At 39.6% G+C, this 23,650-nt stretch overlaps 1 protein-coding gene across 4 annotated transcripts in view; it reads left to right on the top strand.

Moving 5' to 3' along the window:
- Positions 1 to 23,650, top strand: part of Ash1l (ASH1 like histone lysine methyltransferase) — a 147,546-nt gene that overhangs the window by 32,352 nt on the left and 91,544 nt on the right. For all 4 annotated transcript variants that reach the window (XM_087897354.1, XM_087897355.1, XM_087897353.1 and 1 more), the window contains exons 3-4: positions 3,485 to 8,039; positions 22,960 to 23,061. In XM_087897354.1, coding sequence (XP_087753480.1) covers positions 3,485 to 8,039; positions 22,960 to 23,061 — 4,657 coding nt within the window. The remainder of the gene's footprint in view (positions 1 to 3,484; positions 8,040 to 22,959; positions 23,062 to 23,650) is intronic.

Raw genomic sequence — 23,650 nt, 5'->3', positions numbered from 1 at the left:
AGTACATTCATACACGTAAATAAAATAGTGTTTAAAAATGATTTGTGCTTGTAATCAGGTAGACTCTGATTCTTGAGCAGCAGGGCAAAGGGAGAAGACCTGCATTTTGAGGAAAGAATGTGTAAGCTCAGAATGTAGGGAAAGTAGGGAAGAAGGGCCAATTTAGTTAAGGCTTGTTTATCGTATGGGACATAAAAGCACATATGTAGCTTGAATTCTACTTTTTTTTTTGCTGGAGTTTATTATTTTTTTTAATATTTATTTATTTATTATGTATACAATATTCTGTCTGTGTGTCTGCCTGCTGGCCAGAAGAGGGCACCAGACCTCATTACAGATGGTTGTGAGCCACCATGTGGTTGCTGGGAATTGAACTCAGGACCTTTGGAAGAGCAGGCAATGCTCTTAACCCCTGAGCCATCTCTCCAGCCCGAATTCTACTTCTTAATAGTAAAAACCTGGAGTCAGATATTAGGGGTGAAAACTGATAGATCAGAGAAGCAATGTAGCCACTCCCTAGAGAGACCTTTTACCTCTACCGAATGCTCAGACTACATAACGTCCTTAGACTACATCTCCAGACTGTATCTGAGCTCCCTTTCTTCTGTCTCATATTCTTCTCTCCACCCAGTCATATCCCCGGCTCCATCTCCCTTGTGCTGGGATTAAAAGCCCCTGACTCCCAAGTACTGGGATTAAAAGTGTGAGCCACTATCACCTGGCTTTGTTTCTCTTTGAGACTGGATCAATGTAGCGGTAGCCCAGATGACCTTGAACTCAGAGGTTCTGCCTCTGCCTTCCCAATGCTGGGATTAAAGGTGTGGGCCACCACTGACTGGCTTTTAAGGCTAACTAGTGCTTTAGCTCTGCACTCTGATCTTCAGGCAAGCTTTATTTGTTAGATACAAACAAAATATTACCACACAGTCACCACTGAGAACTTGAAGTCTACTAGTCTGATGCTTGTAGACAAAATCAGCTCTGAGGGAGGAAAGAGAACCAGGCTCTTGAAGATGAGCATGACCCAAGTGGCCCTGAGCACCAGCCTGTAGGCGGAAGTTTCTGTCCTGCCAGCAGCTCCCAAATAAACACACTTTATTCGTTACAAATGCTCAGTAGCTCAGGCTGGTTACTAACTAGTAACCCATTTCTATTACTCTTACTGCTGCCCTGAGGCTCGTGACTTTTACCTCTATCCCATCTTTTGTGTCAGACTCATTCTCCTTCTGGCTGACAACTCCAGACTTCTTCCCAGCATTCTCTGTTTTGCTCACGCATTTAACCTTATTCTGTTCAGCTATTGGCCAATCAGCTTGTTTATTAAACCAATCATAGAGACAAATATTCACAGTCTACAAAAGGATTATTTCACAGTGTAAACCTAACGGTCAGACCAGGTGTCTTAGTTACTTTACTACAGAGACTCCATGACCAAGACAACTCTCATAAAAGAAAGTATTTAACTGAGGGCTTTCTTAGAGTTTCATCATGGCAGGGAGCCTGGCAGCAGGCAAGCAAGTGTGGTACTGGAGAAGTAGCTCAGAGCCAATGGGGCTGTTTTTATTGAAAACACCACATAGGGATTTCTAGAGTAATATGCCAAAAGACTAGACTAAACCAGAAACGGGCTCTTGTGGTTATTTTTCATGTTGGGAATAAGTTATAAAAGGGATTCCGGGCTAGATTGATAGCTATGCAGGTAAAGAATTGACCATTTGACCAGAGAACCAGGGTGCAATTTGCAGAACCCACATTGGGCTGCAAGGAATCTGAAACTCCTGGTCTCTGTGAGCATGTTGACACATCTATTATCCCTGGAGGATCTTACGTTATAGGCTAAGCTGGATGATATATACATACCGTCTCAACATACCCTCCTCCCCAAAAAGCCTTTTTTTTATGTGCCAAGAGTGGGGGAAATCTTACCTTTCTTCATTAAGTTGTAGAGCAAGAAAAACTTGCTGTTAAAGTTGCACGTGATAATTTACATATTGATAATAACATTTTTCTATTGTATTTTCTGAGTTAATTTCTGAAATTAAATTTCTTCTGCTAGTTTTGGCTTACTCTTTTTGAGACAAGGTTAGAAGAGACATTGTGGAGCCAGTTAGATGGCTTAGTGTATAAAGGGCACTGTGAGTAGAGCTCCACTTCCTGGAACCCACATGAAGGTAGAAAGAGAAAACTAACGCCACAAAATTGTGCTATTACCGTCACAAATGTACATATTCTCATGAACTTGAGCATTCTAGGCATGTGCTCTTAGGATCTACACTTCCAGCTCTTTTCTTGTCTAATTTATTTGGTTACTTATTTTATCACAATATATCCAACAATATTTCAAAATATTCTCTCTTCGTGTGTGTGTGTGTGTGTGTGTGTGTGTGTGTGTGTGTGTGTGTAGGTAGGTAGGTAGGTAGTAAACATGTTTACCTCAGCACACCCTTTGCAAGGTCAAAAGTTGATGGTGTGTTCTTTAGCTCTCTGCCTAATTTTTTGTGGTCTCCGGCTGAAACTGATGCTTCCATCCCCAGGATCCTCCTGTTTCTGTCTTCAGTGCTCAGCTACAGGTGTCACATCTGGCTCTTACATGAATGCTGAGCTCTGAACTCAGGTCTTGGTGTTCACACAGCAAGTGCCTTACTCCCTGAGCCATCTCCCAAGTCCTCTTCTGTTGGTGACATGGTCTTAACTATATAGCCTAGGATTAATTCAGATGCATGGAAATCCTCCTGCTTTCCATATGCCAGAATTAATAGGTATCATTACCACACCCAACTTAAAATATTTTCTGTAACACTATATTATTGATTTGTAGTTAGATATAGTTAATTGCTTCTGTTATTTTGATAGTCAGAAACTTGGGTATTTTTTTTATAACTTTTAACCATATAAAATAGCGACTTAAGTTGTCAAGCTTGGTGTCAAGGCCATTTACCCAATGACCCATCTTGCCTGGTAGGTTTTTGTTGTTGTGTTGACTTTGTTTTTAGAGAGAGACATTCCCAATTTTTAAGACATAGCTCAGTCAGGCCTTGAACTGACTGGGCTCAGACTCTTCGCTGTGCTCCTGCCTCAGCCTCCCAAGTGTTGAGGCTGTAGTCATGTACCACTATGCTCCTCTTAACACTAATTTTCTTAAAAATATTTTCTCAAGTCTAGAGAGATGGCTTAGTGTTGAAAGCGTTTAGTACTCTTTCAGAGTACATTAGTTTTTTTTTCCCCCAGCACCCATTTTGGGAGGCTAATAACAGCTTGTAGCTCTTGCTCCAGGAAATCTTCTGGCTTGTCCGAGCACCTGCATTAGTGACACACATGTGCACAAATACACATACAATCCTAAAAAATTATATTTTGCTGCATGTGCATTTGTGTGTGTGAGAGAGAGAGAAGAGAGATATAGTCAATTTGTTTGATTATAATGTGAAATTAAAGTGTTATAAGATTTGCTCTCTCTGAAACCTTTTTCTTGTTCAAATTTTAGGACCCTTCAAAACTGTACAAGAAAGCAGGTGATGCTTCAGCCATGGAATGCCAATCTGAAGAAAGCGTCCATCTTCATTCACAGGGAGAAAATAATCCTTTGTCTAAGAAGCTTTCTCCGGTACATTCACAAATGGTGGATTACATTAATGCAGCACCATCTCTTGCTGGCGGTCGGGATCCTGATGTAAAAGACAGAGCATTACTTAATGGAGGGACTAGTGTAACAGAAAAGTTGGCACAGCTCATTGCTACCTGTCCTCCTTCCAAGTCTTCCAAGACAAAACCGAAGAAGTTAGGAACTGGCACTACAGTAGGATTGGTTAGCAAGGACTTAATCAGGAAACCAGGTGTTGGCTCTATAGCTGGAATAATTCATAAGGACTTAATTAAAAAGCCAGCTCTTAGCACAGCAGTTGGGTTGGTAACTAAAGATTCAGGGAAAAAGCCTATGTTCAATGCAGCGGTAGGATTGATTAGTAAGGACTCTGTGAAAAAATTGGGAACTGGCACTACAACAGTATTCATTAATAAAGACTTAGGCAAAAAGCCAGGGACTATCACTACAGTAGGACTGCTGAGCAAAGATTCAGGAAAGAAGCTAGGAATTGGTATTGTTCCAGGTTTAGTGAATAAAGAGTCTGGCAAGAAATTAGGACTTGGCACTGTCGTTGGACTGGTTAATAAAGAGTTGGGAAAGAAATTGAGTTCTACAGTTGGCCTAGTGGCCAAGGATGTTACGAAGAAGATTGTAGCGAGTTCAGCAATGGGACTGGTTAATAAGGACATTGGAAAGAAATTAGTGAGTTGTCCTCTGGCAGGACTGGGCAATAAAGATGCCTTAAACCTTAAAACTGAAGCACTGCTTCCCACTCAGGAACAACTTAAGGTTTCTTGTAGTGCAAACATCAATAATCATGAAAGTCAAGAACTTCCTGAGTCTCTGAAAGACAGTGCCACCATCAAAACTTTTGAGAAGAATGTTCTGCGGCATAGTAAAGAAAGCATGCTGGAAAAGTTTTCAGTCCGAAAAGAAATTACTAATTTGGAGAAAGAAATGTATAATGAAGGAACATGCATTCAGCAAGACAATTTCTCATCTAATGAAAGGGGAGCCTTTGAGACCTCAAAGCATGAAAAGCAACCTCCTGTCTATTGCACTTCTCCAGACTTTCAGATGGGAGGTGCCTCTGATGCATCTACAGCGAAGTCTCCCTTTGGTGCAGTAGGAGAGAGCAATCTTCCTTCCCCTACCCCTACTGTATCTATTAATCCTTTGACCAGAAGTCCCCCCGAAACTTCTTCACAGTTGGCTCCAAATCCGTTACTTTTAAATTCTACAGCAGAACAAATGGAAGAAATTTCTGAATCTATTGGAAAGAACCAGTTTACTGCTGAAAGTTCTCACTTGAATGTTGGTCATAGGTCATTAAGTCATAGCATAAGTATTGAATGCAAAGGAATTGATAAGGAAATCAGTGAATCAAAAAATACACATCTAGATATTCCTAGAATAAGTTCTTCCTTGGGGAAAAAGTCAAGTTTGACTTCTGACTCTGGTATTCACACAATTACTCCTTCAGTTGTTAACTTTACTAGTTTATTTAGTAACAAACCCTTTTTAAAGCTTGGTGCAGTAGCTGCATCTGACAAACACTGCCAAGTTGCGGAAAGCCTGAGCACGAGTTTCCAGTCCAAACCATTAAAAAAAAGGAAAGGAAGAAAACCTCGCTGGACTAAAGTGGTGGCAAGAAGCACATGTCGGTCTCCAAAAGGACTGGATTTAGAAAGATCTGAGCTGTTTAAAAATGTTTCATGTAGCTCACTATCTAATAGTTCTGAGCCAGCTAAGTTTATGAAAAATATTGGAGCATCGTCTTTTGTTGATCACGACTTTCTTAAACGCCGATTGCCAAAGTTGAGTAAGTCTACAGCTCCATCTCTTGCTCTCTTAACTGACAGTGAAAAGCCATCTCATAAATCTTTTATTGCTCACAAGCTATCCTCCAGTATGTGTGTCACTAGTGATCTTTTGTCGGATATTTATAAACCCAAAAGAGGAAGACCTAAATCCAAGGAAATGCCTCAACTAGAAGGTCCACCTAAAAGGACTTTGAAAATACCTGCCTCTAAAGTTTTTTCTTTACAGTCTAAAGAAGAACAAGAACCCCCAATTTTACAGCCAGAAATTGAAATTCCTTCCTTCAAACAAAGTTTGTCTGTATCTCCTTTTCCAAAAAAGAGAGGCAGGCCTAAGAGGCAGATGAGATCTCCAGTGAAGATGAAGCCACCTGTACTGTCAGTGGCTCCATTTGTTGCCACTGAAAGTCCAAGTAAGCTAGAGTCTGAGAGTGAGAACCATAGGAGCAGCAGGGATTTCTTTGAGAGTGAGGATCAGCTTCAGGATACAGATGACTTAGATGACAGTCATAGGCAAAGTGTCTGTAGTATGAGTGACCTTGAGATGGAACCAGAAAAAAAAATTAGCAAGCGAAACAATGGACAATTAATGAAAACAATTATTCGCAAAATAAATAAAATGAAGACTTTAAAGAGAAAAAAACTGTTGAATCAGATTCTTTCAAGTTCTGTAGAATCAAGTAATAAAGGAAAAGTACAATCCAAACTTCATAATACAGTATCAAGTCTTGCTGCCACATTTGGCTCTAAATTGGGCCAACAAATAAATGTCAGCAAGAAAGGAACCATTTATATAGGGAAGAGGAGGGGTCGGAAACCAAAAACTGTCTTAAATGGCCTTCTTTCTGGTAGCCCTGCCAGCCTTGCTGTGCTTGAACAAACAGCTCAGCAGGCAGCTGGGTCGGCATTAGGACAGATCCTTCCCCCTTTACTGCCTTCACCTGCTAGTAGCTCTGAGATCCTTCCGTCACCTGTTTGCTCTCAGTCTTCTGGGACTAGTGGAGGTCAGAGTCCTGTTAGTAGTGACGCAGGCTTTGTTGAACCTAGTTCAGTGCCATATTTGCATATGCACTCTAGACAGGGCAGTATGATTCAGACTCTTGCAATGAAGAAAGCTTCCAAGGGGAGGAGGCGATTATCTCCTCCTACTTTGTTGCCAAATTCTCCTTCTCATTTGAGTGAGCTCACATCCTTGAAAGAAGCTACTCCTTCCCCAGTTAGTGAGTCTCATAGTGATGAGACTATTCCCAGTGATAGTGGCATTGGGACAGACAATAACAGCACATCAGACAGGGCAGAGAAGTTTTGTGGACAGAAGAAGAGGAGGCATTCTTTTGAACACATTTCTCTGATTCCCCCTGAAACGTCCACTGTCCTAAACAGTCTTAAAGAGAAGCATAAACACAAATGTAAGCGCAGGAGTCACGACTATCTCAGCTATGATAAAATGAAAAGACAGAAACGAAAACGGAAAAAGAAATATCCCCAGCTTCGAAATAGGCAGGATCCAGACTTTATCGCCGAGCTAGAGGAGCTCATAAGTCGTCTCAGTGAAATTCGAATCACCCATCGAAGTCATCATTTTATTCCCCGAGACCTCCTGCCCACCATTTTTCGAATTAACTTTAATAGTTTCTATACACATCCTTCTTTTCCCTTAGACCCTTTGCACTACATTCGGAAGCCTGATTTAAAAAAGAAAAGAGGGAGGCCCCCTAAGATGAGGGAGGCAGTGGCAGAAATGCCTTTTATGCACAGCCTTAGTTTTCCTTTATCTAGTACTGGATTTTATCCTTCCTATGGCATGCCTTATTCTCCTTCACCCCTTACAGCTGCTCCAATAGGGTTAGGTTATTATGGAAGGTATCCCCCCACTCTTTATCCACCACCTCCATCTCCATCATTCAGCACTCCACTGCCACCTCCTTCCTATATGCATGCTGGTCATTTATTGCTCAATCCTACCAAATACCATAAGAAAAAGCATAAGCTCCTTAGGCAGGAGGCATTTCTCACAACCAGCAGGACGCCACTCCTTTCCATGAGCACCTACCCCAGTGTACCTCCTGAGATGGCTTATGGTTGGATGGTGGAGCATAAACACAGACATCGTCACAAACACAGAGAGCACCGTTCTGAGCAGCCCCAGGTTTCCATGGACTCTGGCTCTTCCAGATCTGTCTTGGAATCTTTGAAGCGTTACCGGTTTGGAAAGGATACTGTTGGAGAACGATATAAGCATAAGGAAAAGCACAGGTGCCACATGTCCTGCCCTCATCTCTCTCCTTCAAAGAGTTTAATAAACAGAGAAGAACAGTGGGTTTCTCGAGAGCCTTCGGAATCGAGTTCTTTAGCCTTGGGATTGCAAACGCCTTTACAGATTGACTGCTCGGAAAGTTCCCCAAGTTTGTCCCTTGGAGGATTTACTCCCAGTTGTGAGCCAGCCAGCAGTGATGAACATATGAACCTTTTTACAAGTGCAATAGGCAACTGCAGAGTTTCAAACCCTAACTCCAATTGCCGCAAGAAATTAACTGACAGCCCTGGACTCTTTCCTGTGCAAGATACTGCCCTGAATCGGCCTCTCCGAAAGGAAGCCCTGCCTTCCAGTGAAAGGGCAATTCAAGCACTGGCAGGTAAGAGGGGTATTTTGTTGTCTGTTATGTGTGTTACAGGAATAAATTACTTTCCCACTGCTTTCTTGATTCATGTGCTTGACCGTTTTCTTAAATTTATGTTTTATTTTTGTTTCTATATATCTTGAAATCCTCAAAGTTTCTATTTTACTTAGATGTAAGAAGTGAGGAATATCTTTGTTCTAAGTTTTATTTATTTTTGAGAAGCATCATTTAAAAAAAGATTTTGGAAACCAGGAAGAATGCTCCAACTCTTCCACAAATGCTTGTGCTTCATTCCTTAATCAAGAAATGGCCCAGACCCTTGTGAACAATGGGTAGCTCACTGTGTGCTAGTCCAGTGATTGCAAGTGCGTCTGTGTTCCACAGAACCCATGTCTCCGTAGAGGAAAACTTTTGAGGACTAATTTTTCCCCCAAAGACAGTGTAACAGTCCTGGCTGTCCTGGAACTCACTTTGTAGACCAGGCTAGCTTCAAACTCACAGAGATCCGCCTGCCTCTGCCTTCTGAGTGCTGGGATTAAAGGCGTGCGCCACCACCGTCAGGTTTCAGGACTAAGACTGGACTGAATCTTCAGAGAGGCTTTATGTTCCAGATTACTTTTAGGTATCTTCATCAAAGTTATTTCAATTAGATAAAAAAAGACATGAACCATACCTAAATCATTCTCTTAGGAAAATGTTTTTTGATACGAGAAAAGGTAGAAATAAAACTGAAGTCATTGCTTATGCAAATAAAGAATATGCATACCTTAGTAATTACTATAATCTTTAAGGGGTTTGTAAATTAACTATAAAGTCTGATGCTGTCAGTAAATTTTATATGTGTATTTCTGTCTGATTTTCTAGAGATAACTCGGGCAGGACTTTTAGAGCTAAGTGCTGCTGTAGTGCTCACTCACCGCAGTGAGCAGAGAGCCACTCCTCTCTCTCCTTACTCTTTTAAAGGGTAAAAAAAAATGTGTATGTTGGAGAGGAAAAAGACCCCTCAGGGACAAGTAGGGTTTTTTCTAATTTTCTTTATTCAATGAACTTTGAAAAATCAAAATCTATCTTAGTAGATAAGGCAAATTTACTTCTTAAAAATGTAGACCCAAAGGGGGACTGGAGAAGTGACTCACCACTTTAGACCAATAGCTGTTCTTACAGAGGGTCCAGGTTTGATTTGTAGCGCCTACATAATGATTCACTTTGTAGCTCCTGTCCGGGGGATCTGACAACCTCTTCTCCATAGGCACCAACCATGCAAATGATGCACAGACCTACATGCAGGACAAACACTCAAATACATAAAAGTAAAATAAAATTTTGTTTTGTTCTATTTTGAGGTAGGTTCTCTTTATGTACCCCTGGCTGTCCTAGAACTGTGTAGACCAGACTGGCCTTAAACTCTAGTACCCACCTTCCTCTACCTCACAAGTGCTGGGATCAAAAGTGTGTACCATTACCATACTCTGGGTAAAATATTTGTTTGTTTATCTGTCTTTTGAGGCAGGGTCTCATTATGTAGCTCTAGCTGTCCAGGAATGAACGCACTAAGTGTATCTGGTTGAGCTGAAAATGACAGAGAACCCATCCTCCTCTGATGAGTGTTGGGATCAAAGGTGTGGACAACCACACCTGGCTTCATTTTATTTTTTAACCCCCAGGAAGATTTTTGTTTCTTTGTTTTTAATTTCTTTTTAGATTACTTTACTGGGTTTTGGTTTTTTCTTTTTTTTGTTTGTTTGTTTGGGGGTTTTTTTGGTTTTTTTTTTTTTTTTTTTTTTGGTTTTTTTGGTCTTTTGATTTTTCAAGACAGAGTTTCTCTGTAGTTTTGGTGCCTGTCCTAGAACTAGCTCTTGTAGACCAGGCTGGCCTCAACCTCGAGCTCATAGACATCCGCCTGCCTCTGCCTTCCAAGTGCTGGGATTAAAAGCGTGCACCACTGCCCGGTTTAGATTACTTTATTGTACCATCTCACCCAATATTTTTGTTTTAACGTGGAGGAAAATATTTCTGTAACTAGTTTTATTTGACAGATAATTTTTTAAAATATTTATTTATTTATTATGTATACAATATTCAGTCTACGTACATGCCTGAAGAGGGCACCAGGCCTTATTACAGATGGTTGTGAGACACCATGTGGTTGCTGGAAATTGAACTCAGGACCTTTACAAGAGCAGGCTATGCTCTTAACCGCTGAGCCATCTCTCCAGCCCCCAGATTATTTTTTTATGAAACCTTAATCAATGCTAGCTTTTTTGTTTTCTTGGGTTTGTTTTTGTTTTTCTTTTTCTATAGGCAGGTTTTCTCTGTATACTCCTGGCTGTTCCAGAACTTTCTCTATAGACCAGGCTGGACTCAAACTCCCAGAAATCCAGCTGCCTCTGCCTCCCATGTGCTGGGATTAAAGGTGTGCACCACCACTGCCTGGCCACCAATGCTAGTGTTTGAATATCAAGTATTTGCTAGGTGTTGTACTTTCAGAGCCCCTGAAATAGCTCTGAATAATAATAATTTATTATTTTAATAAATATAATAAATAATAAAATATTTTAATAAATATTTAAATTTATTTAAATTAATATTTAATAAATAATAAATAATTTAAAAAGCTCTGAAATTTATAATAGGGATTGGGATGTGTGTTTCTTTTTTCTGTGGAAGAGAAGGATAATAACAGAAATTCTACTCAGTTTCCCTATTGTGAAGTTGGGTGTGATGGTACACTAATCCTAGTGCTTGGAAAACAGCAACAGGAAGATTACTACACGTGTAGCAAATTCCCAGCCAGGCAGAGCTTTATTGTATGAGCTTATCTTCAAAGTACAAGAAAAGAGGAAATTTCGTTTTTTTGTAATAAAATGTACAAAAGAGGGATTGTAGGATTCTATAAAATGAGGGGCCTAATTCAGAGAATGACTTCTGGAGAAAAAGACCTAAAATAAAATAGGACACTCAGCATGAACATTTCACTGGAGGAACAGAACACTGTACATTCATTTATTCATTAATTTTCTCATTTACTGGTTTATTTCCAAAACTTCAGCACTGTGGAAGTTATTGAACCTGATGCCTGTCTTAGTGCAGGGAAGGAAGTCAGACAGTACGGGGCAGGCAGCTGCAGAATGACATAATTGAGAGAAGCATGTGTTGTTGTTACTACAGAATGGCTAGATGGAGAACAGGTGACGGGAGAGAACCACCTCCCTATACAGTTAGCACATCCTGAACTGGAAAGTAACTCAAACATAACTTTAAAAAAAAAAATTCTTGATCGAAGAAGAAAGAATTTGGGAGTCTGTAGCTCAGTGGTAGGGTACTTGGCTAACATGTAGAAAACGTAAGGCTCTTTGTCCCCAAAGTCAAAGATTTAAAGCAGAAAGATAATCAGTCCTTGCAATATAGGACAGCAGTGTGAAAATGGTGGGCTAGCAGAGGAAGTCTGATCTGTTTGCAGACCCTGCCAGCAGAATGTTGAAAGGTACACAGTAAGAGAACTCATTCCAGAGGAAGAGAAAGGAAAGGAAACAGCATTTCCAGACACCTCTTTGGGGCACTTAGTTTAATGGTAATGTGATTATGGGAAATTAGGTGTTACGCAAAGGAAACAGAGAAAGAAAAAAGTTTTAGGGAAGCTGGAGATATGGCTCAGTGGTCAACCGCACTGACAGCTTTTGCAGAGGACCCAGGTTTAGTTCCCAACACCCACATGTTAGCACACAACTGTCTGTAACTCCAGTTCTGGAAGATCTGATATTCTGTTTGACTTCTTAGGGCACCATACATGTATGTGGTGTACATGCATACATGTGGGCAAACACTAATACACATATAAATAGTTATTTTTTAAAAGCTAAAAGGAAAGAAGAGAACAGCCTTATTCTTCTTGCTATTTTATAAAATGTGGATTTATATCTCAAGAGAGAAGTTAAGCTAGTTGTACTGACTTTTACCTGTAGTCCTGGACACGGGAGTCTGAGGTTAAGACCAGCCTGGCTTGTATATATATATATATATATGGGGCAGAGGGCAGAGATACAACTCTGTTACCTTCTGCAGCAGCCTGAGTAGGTATTTTTATGAAAACTTTTTAAGGCCTGTTTTGTTTCTTAGTGGAAATGTGGTTTATGTAGGTGGATGACTGTAGAGATATTTTGGATGGGGGGAGTCCAATTCGATAAGGTAAAACCTTATATAGGTCACAAGGATTTCACGAAGTGGTTAAGACATGCTTTTTATTATAAGTGGAGTTTCTTTTGAGGTTTGTACTCAACTGCATGCTTATAGCTAAGAACAAAGGAAGGCTATGTGCTTAGACTTTGCGCATGACACTGCTTTGACACTTATTTGAAGTATCTGTATATAAAGGAATATGGTCTCCTTTTCAGATATTTGTTGAATGAGGACTTCTTTTCCTTCTCCTGTCCCCTTCATTATCTGTCATTCTATCCTGTGTCAAAATGTGACTGTGTGTGTGTGAGAGAGAGAGAGAGAGAAACAGAGACAGAGAGACAGAGAGACAGAGATCGGAAAAATAAAAGCTGCACATTGGGCATGTTAGAAAGACACAGGGACCGAATTGATAGCTCCATAGTTAAGAACCTTTGTTATTAAAGAGAACCTAAGTTCTATCCTCAGCACAACATGGTAGCTCCCAAACATCTGTCATCTGTGACTCTTGTTCCAGGGGCTCCAATGACTCCTGACCTCCTTGGGTACCAGGCACATATGTGTTATACAGATATACATGCAGGCAAAACACTCATAAAATAAAATAAATGAACCTGGGGACAGGGAGATACAGCCTCAGCACTAGGAAGACATAGGCAGGAAAATTTGAGGCCATGCTGGGTAACAAAGGAAATTTCAAGACTGCATTGCAAATCCTTGTCTCAAAGACAGGCTTGTGGGGAAGGGATTAGAGAGATAGCTCAGTCAGTAATGGATCTCGCAATACCCTTGTAGAAGCCAAATGTGGTAGCATGTGCCTGTAACCACAGCTAAGGATTGGAGGACACCTAGGCTAGTCCCTGGCATTCATTGGCCAGTCTGTGAGAGACCCTGTCTTAAGAAATTAAAAGGAGGGACTGGAGAGATGGTTCATTGACTCAGAGGGTAAGAACACTGGTCAGAGGGTAAGAGCAGAGGTCCTGAGTTCAATTACCAGCAACCACATGGTGGCTCACAACCATCTGTAATGAGATCTGGTGCTCTCTTCTGGCCTGCGGGCATACATGCAGACAAAGCACTGTCTACATAATATACATAATAAATAAGATTTTTAAAAGAAAAATGAAGTGGAAAAGGACTGGCAGAACAGCACAGCTGTAAAGCCCTTGCTGCCAAATCTATGACCACTTGGTGGCAGGAGAACGAAAACTGCTCTGAGCTCCACATCCATGTGTGGTGACATGCTTGCCTTCCGTGTGGGAATAGAAAGGAGTTAATATGTGTGGAGGTCAGAGGACAACTTGTGGGAGTAAGTTTAAGGTATATAGTGGCCCTACCCTAGGAAACAATTTGGAAAAGATCATCATAAAAGAAGGACTGGAAAAAGATGAAGTGTGCAACTGCCTTTAGCAATTACGTTGTCAGTCTGCGAGCAGTTTGTTTAGGAACAGGTGTTGAGTTTCTGGAGGCTGAAGAATAAATGAAAAGTAAAAAAATATATAAATAAGAAAAGTTTTATACCAATTGGCATGGTGGCACACACATTTAATCCCTGAACTTCAGAGGCAGAGGCAGGCAGATCTGTATGAGTTTGAGGCCAAGCCTGGTCTACACAAGCTCTAGGATCAGCCAGGGTTGCATGGTGAGACCCTGTCCCCAAAAAAAAAAAAAAAAAAAAGCTATTTTATAGCAGTTCTGATTAGTTTATGTACTAATTAGTTTGTGTCTTTTGTGAATTTTTCTCAATTTTGTGGTTGCTGTTATGATGGTCATTATTCTTGAGGAATAAAGGTTTTAAAAAACATACTATTATTTTAAATTGATCGCCAAATTGAAATGCCCCACCCCTGACTTAGACACATATACATAGTATTTTTTAAAAATTGTCAAATTATCTTTGGAAAATTAAAATTCTGAAATAACTTTCAGTGACAAGACCTGGAACAATTCTCGTGACTAAATAATGTTAATATTGGGCTATAACCTTAAATACCCAGGAGCCCATGGTGATAGAACTACATGGCTGGCTAAACAGTGGAAAGGACATAAGTTCTGTGCAGAGCAACTAGAAGTGATGCCTGTAGATCTTCCCTTTCAAGGGGTGGAGCTTCTCTTTATTATTGCTACTGTATGTGGGTTGTTGTCTGTGTCAGCTGCTTGTTTGATTACCAGCATCCATATGGCAGTTCAGAGCTGTTTGTAACTCCAATCGTGCAGTCTGTTGTCCTCTTATGGACTCTGAGGACATCAGGCACACAAAGACTGACAAAACACCCATACACATTAAAAAAACAAACAAACAAACAAACCACAATTCTGGCTGTGGTGGCACATACCTTAAAATCCCAGCACCTAGAGGCAGGCGGATCTCTGAGTTTGAAGCCAACATGGCCTACATAGTGAATTCCAGAACAGCCAAGACACAGAGAAACCTTTCTCAAAAAACAAAACAGAGCAAACAACCCACAAGCATCAAACTGACTTATTTCTTGACTTAAATCAGCAAAAAAATAATAATCCAGGGCTGGCCAGATGGCTCAGTGAGCATAGTGCTTGCATTGCAAACATGAATATCCAAGTTCATTTCATGGATATCCATTAAGAAACAAACAACAACAACAAAAAGCCAAACATGGTATCTAGCCAAAGTAGTAAGCTCCAGGTTCAGTTTAAAATCTTGTCTCAAAAATAAGGTGGCAGTGGTTTCACTGGGGAGGCAGATGCAGTCGAATCTCTGAACTTGAAGCCAACCTGGTCCACAGTGAGTTCCAGGACAGCCAGGGCTATACCTGTCTCGGCGGAAAAGAAAAATAAAAGAATGAGAGAAAGAAAAATACAGTTTTGTGGAGCTGGAGGGGTGACTCAGTGGTTAAGAGCACTGTTCTTCAGAGGTCCTGAGTTCAATTACCAGCAACCACATGGTGGCTCACAATTACCTATAACTATAGTCCCATGGGATCTTATTCCCTCTTCTGGTGTGCAGATATACATGCAGACAAATACATAAACATAGACAGCCATATACATATAGAACATAAATAAGTAGGAAAACATTTGGGGATGATATCCTGCTGTGTCTGGCTGTCATATCTGCACAGGCCACAGACAAATACAGACACCAGTTTTTTAATTTATATGTTGTTCTGTACTAACCATGAAAGACTTAATGGTCTTAACGTTATATACTTAATTACAGAGACTAGGTTTCCTGGTTTCATCTATTTCTGGTAATTGAATCTATTATTTGATCTATATTAGGTAGATATGAAATATGTCTGGTGAGAACGGGTATCTGACATGGAATGTCTAAACTTGACTATTCAGCATTTTTTAAAATTATTATCTAGGTATATTTTTTTATATTTTGGCTGGCAGTTTTTTGGTTTTTGTCTCGTGTAGTAGTCCAGGCTGATCTTAAAACTGGCTGTGTAGCCAAGGATGACCCGATCACCTGCCTCAGTCTTGTGGAATTACATGGATATGCAGTGCCATGTTTGCCGTATACTAGGCATGCACCCTACCAATTAGAATCTATCCATACCAATACTAACTCAAAGTTCTGTGAGTTTTTCTTTTAATATATATCTTTAATAATGTGTTTGTACGTGTGTATGTGGCGGGGTATATACGTGTATCTGTAGTGCAAATCTAATTGGTCTTAATAATAAAAACCTGGAGTCAGATATTGGAGTGAAAGATCAGAAAAGCAGAGCAGCCACCACTGGGTCTTACCTCTACGAAATCCTCAGACTGAATGGGTAACCTGTCTCTACATGTTCTCAGACTGACTGCCATCTCTTCGAAACCTCAAACTAAATCCTGAGCTCCTTGTCTCCTCCTGCCTTATTTTCCTCTCTACCCAGCCATATCCCTTCCTGTCTCCACCTCCCTAGTAAATAATCTAATTTTTGCTTTGTGAGGAATTCCCCAGTTAGAGGGGAGAAAAGGTACTTTGTGGGGGTTTGTTTGTTTTTAGCACAGACTCTGATGAATATTTCCCTCCTCTTAGTGGATTTAACTAATATGGTAAATGAAATGCAATTACTTTCTGTAAATGTATTTCTTATGGTCAGAAACACCTGTTTTTATTAAAGATCTGCTTTTATCCCACCTTTCAAATTATTGACAAAAAACATGTAGCACTGTTGTGTTCAAGAGATTGAGGAATAGATGTAGAATTTAAATCCAGGAACAAAATACTTCATCAAAGTCTCTAAATATTGAGGCTGGGGAAATAGCTTATCAGTTAAAATGCCAGAACCCACATAAGCCTGAGACAGACAGCAGCCTGCCTGTAACTCCATCCTTAGCAGGTGGAAACGGGGGTTCTTCATAGCAAGCTGGCAAGCAGAACTGTCAGTATCAATAGGCTGTGGGTTTGAGAAATCCTACTTCAATTAAGGTGTGTGACCAATTGAGGATGGTCCCAACATCAGCCTCACTCAGACCACCACATGTATGCATGTTCCCACACAAACATGTGCCTCCACACATGCAAATCAGACATGCACACCACATTCAAAAAATTAAAATTTTGTGCCCTGCTTTAATTTTTGGAAAGAAATGATTCAATTACTTTAAAACACTATTTTGAAATAAGTCTACATCTTTGAACTCACCACTAAGCACCATTTTAAATCTAGCACAAGTTAGTTTTTCCATGGTTAATCTAAAGATGTTTGTAGCGTTGGAAACATCAGACATTTTGCTCGTTTAAATAATTTCCACCAGCCGGAGGGACGGCTCAGGGGTAGAGCGCCCAACCGCTCCGCCCTAAGACCCCAGTTCGATTCCCCGGCCCAGCACCACAAGTAATTCCGTTACCATCTGTCACCATCACCCGGCGGCCTGCAGAATGACCCACAATCTTCCACCGTCCACCGTAGATCCGTGTAGAGTAGTAGGCAAAAAAAAAAAAAAACTAGTAATAATAATTTCCTAATTAGTGAGTGTTGTTTATTGAATTCCAAATAAGGTACATGAAAGATCTATCGTATATAAATTTGTAAAAAGCCTTTAATATGGATTTAGACAGAAGAAATAAATTTGTCTGGCCAAATTACTGGTTTCCTTGTTTTCTTTTTCGTTTATTTATTTTGAGACAAGTCTTACTCTATAGCTCTGGCTGACCTGGAATCTCCTGTGTAAACCAGGCTAATCTGCCTCCACCTCCAGAGTTCTGGAGGCGGTCATGATGCTCGGCCTGTGCGTTCTTTCTAATTCATATTTAGCACCATGAAAATTTGTTTTTTTTTTTTTTTGAAGTAGTTAAGGCCTTAATGAAGTAGTTAGGTTGAATCTTTGTTTTCATTGTGAATGTGTGAGTGTTAGATTTTTGTTGTTGTTGTTTGTTTTGTGTTTGTTTGTTTGTTGTGTTTTAGTTTTACAAGACAGGGTTTCTCTTCGTAGCTCTGGCTGTCCTGGTTCTCGCTCTATAGTCCAGACTTGCTTCAAATTTACAGACGTCTACCTGCCTCTGTCTTCATAGAGTACTGGAATTAAAGGCATGTGCCACCACTACCCAGCAGGTTTGTTTGTTTGTTTTATTTTGTTTTGAGAGAGTGGAATCTCACTATATATCCCTGCTGGTCTGGATCTCCAATGGAGACCACCAGGCTGGCCTCAACTCACAGAGATCCGTCCATCTCTGACTGTAACCACTCCCAGCTTTTTTTTTTTCCTTTTTTAAATTTGTTTACAATTTTTTCTTCAAGTTGGAGTGAGAGTGTCTCTGTGTGTGTGCTCACGTACTTATGCACAGGTGTTTGCTCCGGTAAGAGAGTGCACATGCCCTAGGATGTATATAGAGATCAGTTAACAGTTCTCTCTTCCTTCGGTAGCTTCCAGGGACCTAGTTCAGGTCTTCAAGCTTGCTCAGCAAACTCACAACTCTTTATTCACAAACTCTTTATTCACAGAGTCATCTCACAGCTATGTATTTGTGAGTCTTCTACTTTTCTACACACAGAGACACTCTCTGTGGTAGTTTTCTCTATTGATTCTGATAGCTTTGACCATTTGACTCTTTGCTTACTCTCAGTTATCAGTGAAAATAGCATTCTTTTTTTTTTTAGTAGATTTAATCAAGATATTTTTAAAAGCAACCTTATGACAGCTGTTTGGTCTTATTTTTGTGGATACTATAAACTTAGATTGTTGTTTATAATCCGTTTGTGTTCTTTTTTCCCTTTTCAATTTTCTGACATTCTTGCCCTTTTTCTTGCTATGTGCATACCATCTAGACCATCTTCCCCTTTTTGCCTTCATTGATACAAATATTTTCTCAAAGTCTTGTCTTATAAGTTTATCAAATAATGGACTAATGAAACTCAAAAATACTGTAATTCAAATGACTTCTGAGGTTTCTTTATATATCTGAGTTTATTTTCAGGTCTTGTATCCCTCTATGTAGCATCCTAGTTTGTGATACTTGGCTTTCCTCCTTAGCACTCTGCTGTCGTCTTCACGAAAATGTCTTTCTTACCAGCAGGCATTAAGAATTGACTCCTAAGAATCACTATACCTTTATTATAAGTCCTGTTTTATTTAAGCATATGTTCTCTGCTTTCTGTGTAATTAACGCTTTACTTATGTGTATGTAGTTTCTAAACATGTTTCTAGGCTGTGGTCTGAGTACTGAGACCCCAGCAATATTCCTAATTGACAATTCTATGAACTGAAGAATTTCCATCTATATTCCTTTGTTCTAAATTGAAATGAGAAATGGTGGAAACTTACTTATTTCTATTTGTGTGTCTTTTGCACTTTTTTGAGGTGGCATTACATTTTCTTGAGCTTAAATTCCATGTAAACACACCTTGTTTTGTAGAATCAAGTCTTTGCATATCTTTGCTGGCAAATCTTTCCTCACTACAAGTGAAACTGAGTAATGCTTCTCCAAAGCTGGATACAACAAAGTTGTAACTCCACTTAGAAGATAACTGGGAATAGGAAGCACAAAAAAATAAATAGGGGAAGCATAAAACTGCTTTGTCCTTTGTTAAAGAACTAAACAGAAAGCTGGACACCTGGGTCCGATTTCTCTTGGTACATCTTATATTATTGCTGTGGTTTAGATGGCAATCCATTCCTAGAGAAACTAAAGAGTCAGATGACTGTCTTGCAAGTTCTTCCCTGCTTGGGTGTCCTTGTTTTTGGAGGACATCTTAATTGTATTCACTTTACATTTAAGGTAAGTGTTGATAGCTATAGGTTAGTTTCTTTTTGTTTGTTTGTTTGTTTGTTTTTCGAGACAGGATTTCTCTGTAGCTTTGGAGCCTGTCCTGGAACTCTGTAGACCAGGCTGGCCTCAGACTCAGAGATCCGCCTGCCTCTGCCTCCCAAGTGTGCACCACTACCGCCCGGCCTATAGGTTACTTTCAACTCCTGACTAGAATTTGTTTCTTCTTTCCTTAAATTCTTATTTTAAAATTGAATATTCACTTAAATTTGTTAGTTACTTATGTATTTAACATCTAAGATATTTTTTTACAATAATGGTGAATTTTCCACTTAGTGAAGCACAAGACCCTGGTTTCAGTCATTGGCATTCTCTTCCCCAATAGAAAGGTAGCATGGCCAGTATCTGGAACCTCTTCCTATGTAATAGTCACTAACACGTATAAGCCACATTGAATTTTGTAAGGTGACATTACATTTACTATACCATTTTGGGACTCGGCCTTATGATTTAGAGTGCTTTAATAAACCAGAGTAAGGCATGTTGATTTGCTTTGCTCCTGATCCTTAATTTACTAAAGATGGAGCAATCAGACCCAGGTTACTTTGCTCCATTCTTCCTTAACACCGTCCTGCACTCCACTCTGCATCTGCATCTCGTTTTGTCTTACGTTTGGACATAGAGCTATGTTGGGGACTCTGCTGGAAGAGACATGTTAGTTCTTTCTGGATATTCTCCTATTCTTCCCTAATCACTGACCTGTATAATGGAAGTTAACAAGGCAGTATGTTTTTATAGTGATAAACTTATAGTTTTTATAGTGATAAACTTCACATACTTCATTCATCTTTAGCAGGTTGCTGCTTCTTGCTCAAAAGTTACAGCACTGCTTTCCAGCCTTAAGTCTGTTTACTTTAAATCATTGGGCGTTGTTTTTCCTCCAGGTATTCTCCTCTCTTCCTGCACCTGTTAGCACTGCTTTTGAGCATATCTCATGGATACAACTTTATTCTCTAAATATGCAATATTAAGAACACCTCTACTCTGTATGAGCAGGGGATTTGAACACACTTTTACAAATGAAAAATGATAGTTTTCCTGAATTTTTATTCCAGTCAACTATTACATTTTAATGATACTTTGCTGGCCTCCATTACTTTCAGAAAATGAAAAATGGCTCAGAAGCTAAGTGAGCTAAGCCATCTCTCTCTCAATTGTTTCAATTTCTCAGGAATTGCTGTACAATGCTGCCAATAACGATCTCCGGGGATCTGACCCCTATTCCACCTCCCACTGCCTCCTAAGCAGCTCCAGATGCCACCAAAAGAAGGAGCTTGAAGAAAGTGCCTGTACCCTCTTTACCCTGAGGTGGGTGAGGCCAGGCAGGGTGATTCTCAGATATCCTGATGATCAAAGGTATAGTTGAAGCCTCCATGAAGACTTTGAAGATGACCAAAAAATTTGGGGGAAAGTTAACCAAATAGCTTAAGATGGAGCTCAAGAGCAGACAGCACAAATACCATCTGAAATGTAGTGTGTGATGACATACACAACCTTAAACAAGCTCCTGTTCTCTGTTTCTGTTTCTTCCCACCTTCACAGTCTAGCCAAACACCAGCCATGAAAAAACTCCCGATGGATGCTAACTTAAAACTGAGAGAAAGCTATTGAGAGTGCTCTTCAGTTTCTTTCTTCCCGGGCACTGAATCTACACTGTTTGCCCATTCATCAGGGATGCTGATAGAGCACAGTGGCCACTGTTGTCTTCTGACTTGGCTACATGCCTCACTAGCAAGAATATATCTGTCCTTATATGAAGTCTTATGTATCGATTCTTAGTCTTCACTGATGCCTTGCCTTACTCTTACATGTTTTATTTTATCATACTATTAGCTCTGTAATAGACATTCTGAGCCAGCACCATGGGGATTTACTGTACTGTTTCCAAAAATCCCTTTTCATATCTCTTTGGAATTCAAAACTAAACTGTCTTTGTTCTTGAGTAGATCTTACATCGGTCATCACTGTTTTAGAAGTAGGGAGCACTGTCACAGCCTGAATTTATCCAGTATCTGACTTCTCATGCTTGAGTAGTGAGTCACACATACTATCTGGTCAATGCTGCCAGTAGCCTACAAAAATAATAATTCCACTGGTGTTGCTTAAGAAACTAATTAAGCTGGAGGGTGGTGGTGCACACCTTTTATTCCAGCACTCAGGAGGCATAGGCTGGCGGATCTCTGTGAGTTTGAGACCAGCCTGGTCTATAGAGTGAGTTCCAGGAAAGGCTCCAAAGCGACAGAAAAACTCTGTCTTGAAAAGAACAAAGAAGAAAGAAAGTATTTAATAAAACAGGTCATACTTTTTCTCCTAGAGGAAGGGAAATCATAGAAACTTAGCCCTGTTTGTTTCTTCTGTTCTGTGTTGTCCTTCAGAAATTAAATCCTGTCTTCATTAGAGTTAAGTCTTAGAGGCAGTTCCACATAGTCTCCTCTTCAAGCCTTTGGTTTCTTTTGTGCCTCCAATTGTATGTAAAAGCTTATTTTAGCTACAAAAGTGAATGATTTAGAGTGCTAATTCTTTTGACAAAAAATTGATGTTTATTATGTATTTTAAACAGTTGGCTTTTAGATTATTATGAAAGGAGTATTAGAAACAAGAATATTTGTGTAGAAAAATAATCGTTCCTGAGCATCATTGTTTTTCCTGAAAATAGATGCACTGAATTATGTGCTGCACCAGTGCGTAGTTTTGCTAAAATTATTAGACTTTTTAAAGGAAAATTGTTTTTATGACATTTTATAACTATAAACTAAGTAACCGTAAGTGTATACCATATGCATCCCACAAATAAATTTATAACCAGTTCTTTCAGAATTTTCTATAGAAGAAAATAGAATGTGAAAATTACTTGGTGAATTGGATAAGATGATGAACTTCACTTGGTGTGGTGGTACATGCCTTTAATCCCAGAACCCAGGAGGCAGGGGCAGGCAGCTCTGTGAGTTCGAGACCAGCCTGGTCTACGGAGAGAGTACCAGGACTATCAGAGCTACACAGAGAAATCCTGTCTCAAAAAAAAAAAAAAAAAAAAAAAAAAGATGATGACCTTGAGGTCTAAGCTTCTACTTTTTATCTGAGTCTATTAAATGAGATACCTAAGATGGATATGCCATTCCCACATCAATTATTTCTCAATTACTTGTATCATGTTTTACTGGTTTATATGATGAGTTTTAATAAAAAATAAGGAACAGGTTAGACTATCAATTTTTATCAGTAAGTATTTTATAGTGATGAAACAAAAATCACAATTTATTTTTATCCTACCATTAAAATTAGAGTTCTGTTTCTCTGCTAATATATAAATTCTGTGAGACCTGGGAAATTCTGTCAGTAACATCTGGCATGGTTTATCCTCTTCTTATTTATTTTCTTCTTGGGAGCTTACCTGGTGTTGTATTGCTGCAGGCAATGGCAGTGGTAGCAGCTAAAATTCCCTATTCTATCACAGCACGATCTGATAAACACTTCTTGTAGTCTTGGATTGACTAACATTTCTTTGTTTTTCTTTCTTCCAAGGTTCCCAGTCAACTTCAGATAAACTTCCCCAGAGGTCATCAGAAAGCACAAATTGTAGCCCCACCCGTAAAAGGTCTTCATCTGAGAGTACTTCTTCAGCAAGTAAGTGCTATTGTTTTATTATCTGCTACTTAATGAATATATAAAGCAAACAAAAAATGGTCTTTTCATCTTAGTGTCAGTGATAATGTGTAATGCAAAAATCATTTTACTTTTAAAAACTGGCTCAGCAGTTAAGAGCACGTGCTGTTGCTGCAGAAGTCCTCGGGTCCTAGCACCAGACTTGTCACACTGGCCTCCACAGGGGTCTGGACATGTGCACCTACTTAGTACAACAGACAGAGCACACTCATCATTTTTTGAATTGAAATGATGTAAAATAGTATATTCTGTAATAGTATGGCTTGAAGCCCTTTAATAAGTCACTATTGTTGGGAGTGTATCGGCACTGGCCTGTGATCTCAGCAGCTGGGAGGTAGAAGCAGGATGAGGAGTTCCCTTAGGTCATCCATGAAATATTTAAAGATAAATCTCTCAAATATATGCGTTAAGTATTTAAATTTAAAAAAAAACAACAAAGTAAGCTGGTAATGCCAGCACTGGAGAGACTGAGGCAAGAGATATTGCTGTGAATTTGGGGCCAGTTTGGGCTACATTATATGATAATAATAAGGTCCAAAATTGTAGCTCA

This window comes from Myodes glareolus, chromosome 17, assembly GCF_982192425.1.
Source record: "Myodes glareolus chromosome 17, mMyoGla1.1, whole genome shotgun sequence".
In the NCBI taxonomy this organism is placed as follows: domain Eukaryota; kingdom Metazoa; phylum Chordata; class Mammalia; order Rodentia; family Cricetidae; genus Myodes; species Myodes glareolus.
This window is presented reverse-complemented; position numbering and strand designations above follow the sequence as displayed.